This window comes from Alosa alosa, chromosome 5, assembly GCF_017589495.1.
Source record: "Alosa alosa isolate M-15738 ecotype Scorff River chromosome 5, AALO_Geno_1.1, whole genome shotgun sequence".
Classification (NCBI taxonomy): Eukaryota; Metazoa; Chordata; class Actinopteri; order Clupeiformes; family Clupeidae; genus Alosa; species Alosa alosa.
The window spans coordinates 3575460-3584439 of record NC_063193.1 but is presented as its reverse complement, the minus strand read 5'-3'; the positions used below and the strand labels follow the sequence as shown (position 1 = coordinate 3584439).

The following is an 8980-nucleotide window of genomic DNA, read 5'->3' as shown; positions in this document are numbered from 1 at the left end:
GTGAGCATGCCTTGTGTGTGAGAAGTACATCACTTCTGATTGGTGAGCTGCACTAGGCATACTCACATACTCACACTTACACATCACAAGTGGCACAACCTAAAAAGACATTTGGAATATTTAACTGAATCAATTCATTGACATTCGAATCAAAAATCATATCACAAATCCGATCGCAATATCAGTCAGAAAAATCACAATTAGATATTTTCCCCAAATCATGTAGCCCCAGTGACTCATCAGCAGCGTACCAACAAGAGATAGCTTTTCAGGGCCATGTTTTCCAACAGTCTCCAGACTTCAGCAGTAGCTGGTAATGAGTGTTTGAGAATTTCCCCAATACCCATCAGCTTCAATGAGACCTGAGGCAGAATTCTGTTATCTATTATTTATTTTTCAATTATTTATTACTTATTATTATAATTCTCGCTCGCTCAACTTACAGTGAACTGCAATACTGCAGGGAACTCCTTGTAGCACCACCACTCTTTCCCGGGTCCAGGCCTGGAGTGGGGCAGCTCAGCGATCATCTTGAGCCATGATGTCAGGACTGGATCCTGTTATACTATAAAATTATAAATAAAGTAAACATATATTTATCGGGGGAGGGGGGGGGCACTGTGACGCAACTGGCTACAGCGCTCTTACCATATAAGGGCCCAAGTGCCCACGGGGACTCCGGTCATTTCCCAATTCTACCCCATCTCTCTCTACCACTCGCCTCCTGTCTGCCTCACTTCACTGTCCACTGTCATAAAAAGGCCAGAAAATATACTTTTAAAAAACACATCTTTATTATGAAATTTAGTATTAATTAGTACAATTCCACTATTTAATCATACCTTTTTTGATCAGTTGCCATTATGATTCCTTCATCTGTGTGGATTTCATTTATTAACACCAAAAACTTGGCAAAATGTCCTGTCAATACATGCATGGATATGTATTTACTAAGAGAAATGTTGACACATTAAATAGGCCTACTTGTTTCCTCTATTTTACAATGGAGGTCATATTCTTGCTTATGTGTAGCCTACTGTATATTGTTCATCTAAATGTATACCCAAAAAGCTGTTAATAGCCTATGTTTGAAAGTCACTCCCATCCTCATATTTTTTGCCAGGGCAAATAATTGCCACATGTACCTGATTAGGGCTACTGCCACACTATAGGCCGAATGTCACTGTACCGAATCATTCCAATCTTTTTTTCTCGAGTCTTTTTGTTAGAAATAGTTGAGGGTCTAACTAAACTAAACTAAAATAACTAAATAACTACTGCTGAAGATAACACACTGAAGGCCATTTTTATGTACAGGCATTACATTTGTGTTCAAATCTGTCTGAACAAACTGTTTAAGGACACGATCCAATATTGGTCACAATTATTTCGTAGGGCTAATGCTGGTTTGGGTTATTCAACTGAATGTCTGTTTACAAACCTCTACGTTTGATTCTACATTGTTCTATAGTGTTCTTTTTAAAATTTGTTAAAATGACCCTAGTCTACTGTTATAAGCAAAGATTCTAGAATCTTTGGTTATAAGTTAGCCTACAATCATATTTACGTTAATAATATTGTGGTTTTAAATCAGACTACCCTGCGTTGTGTCCGAGTGGTACAGTCCAGCAACAGGTCCAACCCAGATATATAAATAGTGTGACGAACATTTGTTTTCACTTATTTGGTCCACACGAATAATCTGGACAATATGGAGCAAACTGAAGTAATCAAACCACAAACGCTAGATGATCTCATAAAAATTTTGCACCAGATATTTGAAAGTGACACTATTAATATCAAGGAGGTACAGAACATCATGGAGTCGTATGAAAGCAATCCTCAAGAATGGAGCAAATTCGCGAAATTTGATCAATACAGGCAAGTTTTCATCAGGTTTTGGCCTATATCATTAAATGTCGATAATTGGTGTAGATTCATCATTTAGCCTAATTAGTTGGACATGGAGTAGGCTAGGCTATATTATCTACGCATTCAGATTAGTTTTCTATCCATTCACAGTTTTCATTTGCTATTTGTGCAGGTTGTGCGCACAGTTTCCTTTGCAAGTTGTGTTTTACATTAAATAAATAGGCATAGGCTACATTTTGCCAAAGGTAGGCTATCTGACTAGTTCTCTTTTTTGTCAGACTTAAGCAGTCGGACAAATTTAACTCTGTCTCAGCAATTCGCCTAGGGCTACTTCCAAAAAAAAATCTGGGTTGACGCTTCAGTTTCAATGAAATGAATGATTTTTGGTTTGCAAATAAGTGAAAAAAGTAGCCCATAAGGTAATATTTTTTTGTATCGTTTTATGATGCCATATATTTTCGAGATTTCCCATCCAAATGTTTCCATCAAAACAGTTGTTTATGGGCTTTGATGTTGTGAAGGGTGGGGACGGGTTCACCAATCAGATTCAAGACTAAGCCCACACCCGCTTGACTACGAAACGCCTAGTCGCAGGACAATCACGGGCGATCATGGTTGCAAAAATGAACACTTCTGAGCCAGATCACGTGGCTTCTTCGCCTGCCAGTGCGAAATGCCAGCTCACACACTCACAATCTCATCAGTTTAGTGGTTTTTTGTTTTGTTTTTGTTTTTCCAGAAAAACATGACCTCATTTCAAGTGGGAAAAGTGGGACCACCACCCCTTGTTCCCCTCAAAATGAGTGAAATGCTATAATCTGTGCATCATCGTGGACATATGATTTCATGGTTCATACCCCCATTTTCCCTTTTACAGATACACCAGAAACCTGGTAGATAAGGGGAATGGGAAGTTCAATCTGATGATCTTGTGTTGGGGAGAGGGTCACGGCAGGTAAGACAAACAGGATAATGTTGCAGTTTTGCAACAGTTTTGTGGCAGTAAGTTTTGCTGTGTTTTTTTTTTTTTTCTGATATAGTCATCAGAGGCTCAGAACTACAGAATCATCCTGCAGAATAGGTTTTAGAATCAAGCTGTGTAGATAAATCGCCATGATAATTATTTGCGGATGGCGTTTAATTAATCACATCTCTTGTAATTAGCTCTTGTAATTACATTTTTGGATCTGAAGTACAATCACATTATTTGCTGTGTATTCCACATGGGAACTTCAGACCTTTTGTGGCAGAATAAACTATAGACTCATATCTAAGGAGGTCGAAACAATTACACTGGGTGGTTTTATGCTTTGCCAAAGCCTCTTCAATTAGCCACACTGCCTTGAACATTTCAAACAACAATTATAACTGATTTTAACTCAGTGAAATGGCATGTCTGTTTTGCCACATTGCATACATTTTTGGTTACAAAATTATCTTGGTTCATTGACCCACTGAAATTTAATACACTAACATGCTTGTTCCCCTGGGGATCAATAAAGTATCTATCTATCTATCTATCTATCTATCTATCTATGCTGAATTAATACTGAGTCACTTTATATGGCTTCAGATAATGGGGTCCAATGTTCTATGTATGATTCTGATGAGTTGCACAAGATAAAAAAGAGATAAAATATTGATAACAGTGTTCATATGTCAGACTATGATGTAGTATAGAGGTCACCTTATGTGACTTTTGGGCCATTTGGAAAAAAAAATCAAAGAAGTCTAACATCTCTAAAAAATCTAAAAAAGGAACATGTCAATTCTATTTTGATATGAGACTTGCTCCAGGCAGTTCTAGCAAGTTGAAACCGGCTGAATGCACTTACAGATATGCTGCTCATGAATGTTTGGAACAAGTTGGTGATGGCATTCTTTCAATGTATAACAATGTAATTAATCAATGTAGCGGTGTTTTGTATTCTTTTTGAGAAGGCTTTAATCAAACTTCTACAGTTGATTCTTTTCAGATAGTTATATTGTTAGTTAATATAACTATAACAGTTATTATGTTGCCAGTACTGTGTTATTTTTTATTACTGGTTCTGATGCTACTGTTACTGCTCTTACAAACCATTTCCCCTTGGGGATCAATAAAGTATCTATCTATCTATCTATCTATCTATCTATCTATCTATCTATCTATCTAAACTACTACCATCAAGATAAAAAAAGTGTTTCTTTCAGTTGTCCTTGTGATGCTTGATGTATACTGTCTCCAGAAGTCTGACACTGCCTATATGCTTGGCACTCCTTGCAGTAGTATCCACGACCACACAGACTCCCATTGCTTTATGAAGATACTTCAGGGCCAGTTGAAAGAGACACTGTTTGAATGGCCAGACGGCAAGAACCATGGTGATATGGTTCAGAAGTCCCAGAGGATCTTACTGGAAAACCAATGTGCCTACATCAATGGTAAGCATTTTTTGCAGTGTTCTTGTCTTGTTCTTGTTTGATGTGCTAACCTGAATCAGAGTGGCTCTGTGAAATTCATCAAATTGCCGAGATTTTCCTGTGTCTGAGAAGCCTGAGATTATATCCTGTTCTATTTTTATGGAAGTGAGTAGCAGCTGCTTTAGTTAGAATGGGGAAGAATTACATACATCTTGGATCTAGGTCATTCACAGCACCTCATGCTTTGGTTTGCACTTAAAGTTGTATCATGATCTCAGAATTGACCTTGGCAGAAGAGAAAAAGCAGATTGTTTTATCTTCTGTTTTGTAAATTTGCCATTCATTGGCTCTCTTTAACAATTTTAGGCGTCATTTTCTCACAAAATTCCAAAGGGCCTTCAGCTACGCTGTTGGAAATAGAAGATATCCTGCACTGGGCATTGACCAGTTAGAACTAAACAATCACTTCAGAGTTTAGAATGCTTTGGCAGAAGAACATTTACACTGGCTTTGTTCATTTAAAACCTTTATTTGAATTGACTAAGCCACAGGCCAAATGTAAGCCTATTTTGGTTTGTGTGTAGACTCCATGGGCCTTCACAGAGTGGAAAACGTCAGTCACACAGAGGTTGCAGCAAGTTTGCATCTGTACAGTCCCCCCTTCCAGCAATGTCAGACCTTCGACCAGCGAACAGGGCACAAAAACACAGTCAAAATGACGTTCTGGAGCCAATTTGGAGAGAGGACTCCTTTTGTAAGTATTATTTACATAGTCAGGCTTAAGTGTTCTTGCAGCCACATACAGTGTACAGCCTATAATGTGGTTATGGATCATTTTTTACCTGTCCAACTGTGTTTGTGTGTAATGCATTGTTGACATGTTGAGGATTTTGATTGAGGCTTTGTTAAGTAAAGAAGTTAAATTAAACAATTATGTCAGGGTAGGCAGTTATCTTCAACAATGGAGTCAGGAAAGTTAATGTTTAGTCTCCAAAAGATAGTGAGATTACATTCAAGTCTTTATTTCAGGACAAACATGCTGTGAGCACAACATGTACATTCTTGATGTGAGATGTGCAACGTGGCCATTTTTAACTGAAGAGAGTGAGGACGCATACAGTCATTTGTAGAGTTGGCACAATGTGTGTGTTTCCTCCCATAAAGCGCTGCTGATAGGTCTGTGGTTGGACTGACAGCCAAGTTCTGGATGCTAGAGGGTTTTTTTCCATTCACTCTGCAGGAAGTGTAGTCTGATGGGTTTAACATGTGGACTACTCTTTCTTTTTACCTTTTTACTAGATATCACTAGAAATTTATGGCCAGATTTACAGGTGGTGATTCTGGCAAACACAATGGCTTTATCTCTATTGGTAGGGTTGCATAAGTTTATCCCTGACCACACTGCTGTCTGGCTCAGGGTATTACAAAAGCTGATAAGATTAGATAATTTGGGCAGGCATCTTTTATCTCCCTGTTTCACTATGTTTTTACTAAGTTGTAAACATTCTACCCCCTTTATCAATCAGTCTTCTACAATGTCTTCCAACACTCAAACACTAATTTCTTTATCATGCTATCTTAAATGTTGTCATTCATTGCTTATGGTTGACTAACTCTTCCTATGTTTTTCTTTTACTTTTACTTCACAGGAAGCTAAATTATCACAGGAGAACAACTGAGATGCCCAGAGAAATGAGGTAGATCTGCCATTGGAGAAGAGAAGAGCCTCTTAGACCAATAATTGAAAACAAAACAGGCACAAAGCATTGGCAGAGAAGCTAAAAGCTAAAGAAATAAAATAAGAATTCAAATAAAATGAAATAAATAGACTGAAGAGCACAACCCCCTTTGTTAGAAAAGATTTGCAGAAAAGAGAGGGTAGATGGAAAGGCCAGGGCAGCAATTAACTAGGGCCAGTGTGAGCTTGGCCCATGAGGCAGAGCACTGGCTGAGCAGGGTGAATAGTGGCATTAGCTCCGGCTGCAGACTGAAGCTGCTCTTTGTCTGTGATGTTTGAGAAGAGACCACGACCCCTCCCCAACTCCCCCTCCACTATCCAACACCAGCATTCCGATGGGTCTGGGACCTGCTGGGAGTGACACGCATTGGGACTGTTACAGTGCTCCACATGTTGGATTTAGGAGAGATCAGAGATGTTTTGAAGACAAAAAAACAACTACAAACGCCCTAAATGATAAATATCCAGATGGTACTTGTATATACATGACATGACGCACATGATGCGTCCTGCACTTGTTGATTTCTATGTTAAAAATACATGTGAGAACACCACATGTTAAGGGCTGGTGTATAGTCTGTCAATTTGTATAATTTTGTAATTGACATGAGTGAAGTTGAAATACACAGTAGACCTACATGTGTTTTGTAAATTGCAATGCCAAATGACAATCTGCTATGTTTCAGTGTTAATTTGGTCTTGTTTTAGTGTCATTGTGAATGTGTATTTAAAGTAGAATTGCAGTTATTAGTTTCACAGTAGACTCCAGACTTTTAAAGAAAATTAAAAATGAAGCGCTTAATAGATAAGTCGTTATTTTCTCTCAGGATTTGGCCTGGTGGTTAAGTTGTAGTATTTATAGTTAGCAATGTTGAAAAATAGATCTTCCAGTTTTAAATATTTGTCAAATGAAAAAACCTATCACAAGGAACTCGCTACTTTTAATGTGGGTCATTAAAATTGAATCTGTCAAATGCCAGTTCTGGTCTTGTCTTTTCTTTTCTTTAGTTTGTCTACATTCCTATTCACTAATAGTATGATTTTGTGAGATTGTGAGCATCAAATTCATCTCACATGCCTTTCTTTCTACATGTATTGTCTTGGATGTGTTAAAGCAAAGTTTATGTTTAATAATCAACTGGTGATAAAGCATGAAACCATCAAAAAAAGTCTAGACATACTATTTGTATCATAAAGTAACCAACGAAAACATTTGCAGCAGTCTTGTGTAAAACAGATTATGGCAATAGGGTCAGATGAGTTCTTTAAGGCACACAATCAGAGATGCATTCTTATATTACTGCCTAGTTATGTGCTTTAAAGCTTAGCTAGGGCAGTTCCCTTTCCTCTTTTATACATCACATAGGTTTCTAGTAATCACCAGAACAAGTGTGAACTGTTCCAAAAATGTTAGAACATTACGTGCTCTTTTAGCAAATGTGTTGACTAAAGCCAAGTTGCACAACCATCTGAGACAGGTTTTATTGCACTAGATGACTTGTTTTATTGGTTCAGAGCAATATTAGCATTGTGTCAACTGATTTACTGCCATCATCTAGGACCTTGAGACCTAATTACAATATTGATTTTGGCTGGCATGACGTGATGCCTTTTTGGACTGCTCCTAGGTCAGACGGGCACAGAGGGCCAAGCTGAGGTAGCAATGTTCCTTAAAGAGACCATGTGAGTCCCATGCCAGCTGTGTCCATAGAGTACATTAACATTTTTCTTATTGTAACTGATTTTTGTAGCTGCCTTTTGTATTGTTTACAAAAGTAGCTGCTTTTTGTATTGTTTATTGTTTGTATTGTTTTTGTGGGAGAAGAAAAAATATGTTTATTTTTAACCGTAATTTAAATGTTCTGCTTTTAAGAATACCATGAGGTGCATTGAGGTATACAAGCACAGAAGTACCAAGAAACTATTAAAAAATTTGAATTTCATTAACATTGTGAGATGTATGATTCACAAGACCACTACTCTGACAGACTACTGTTGCTTCTGCTAAGGGAAATTACATTTAATGGTAAGAATCAGTAGCCTATTCTCATAGGTACTATGCCAAGGAAAAAATAGATGTTAATCACATACTGGATGGGTACTGGCACATCATTACAAATAGTATTCTAACCAGTGGACTGAATTAAATTCCTTTCATCCATTCATCATGCCATTCATCACATCCTTATTATATCACTCAAACACAAACATACAATGATAAGTCATGGGCTACATATGCAACATTATAGATAGATTAGATACATTATACATTTTATTCAGATATTTTCCAATTCAAGCTTGGCGAGAGGCTCGCTTTAAAGTCTGTGACGTGTTTTGGCCCTGTATTCTCCCATTAGGATGGTATTATCTAATCTGCACAAATTGTTAAGGTTTCATAGGCCCTGAACAGTTCTGGCACATGCCAAGAGGCATTGCTGTTTTCCAAAAGAACATATTGTTCTGTGAGGATGGAGAACTATACCATGGCCTCTCTCCAAAATCCTGGTCAGGCTGCAAAACAATCATATATGGAGGGTATGGGGGCTAATAAAATCTGGAGTCCATCAGGCAACAACTGAACAGAAAGCCTGTCCTACTGCAGCGTGTGCTTGCAAACACTTACCACAAGTGCCTCTCTGTCAAATTGAGAACAAGGTTTTCTGTCTGATAGAAAGAGACAAGCACGTAAAGCAAAGCCAGTGCAAGTGCATAACAAATACAATTCAATCCTGTAAAGTCACTCAATTGGATATCAGTTTAACAACATCCACATGGATGAGTTCTTAAAATTGGTGTAGGTACATGATTATTGCTGCTCTGGAAGCAGTGAAAATGTTGCCTTTTAACTGACTGTGATGTTAATACTGTAGTGCAAAGAGCAAAAGTTGTGTGGGATATATGCTCTCCCACTCTCGGGATTGGCTACTATAATGGCTCCGCCAGAGCAAATACCTTCAGCAAGGACTC

The 8980-nt window shown here is 37.9% G+C and overlaps 1 protein-coding gene across 1 annotated transcript; it reads left to right on the top strand.

Moving 5' to 3' along the window:
- Positions 1-1658: 1658 nt before the first annotated feature.
- Positions 1659-6992, top strand: cdo1 (cysteine dioxygenase, type I). The gene is made up of 5 exons (XM_048243403.1): positions 1659-1881; positions 2750-2827; positions 4139-4296; positions 4860-5029; positions 5925-6992. The coding sequence occupies exons 1-5, from the start codon at positions 1712-1714 to the stop codon at positions 5952-5954; spliced, it is 606 nt and encodes a 201-aa protein (XP_048099360.1). The 5' UTR covers positions 1659-1711; the 3' UTR covers positions 5955-6992.
- Positions 6993-8980: the final 1988 nt, after the last annotated feature.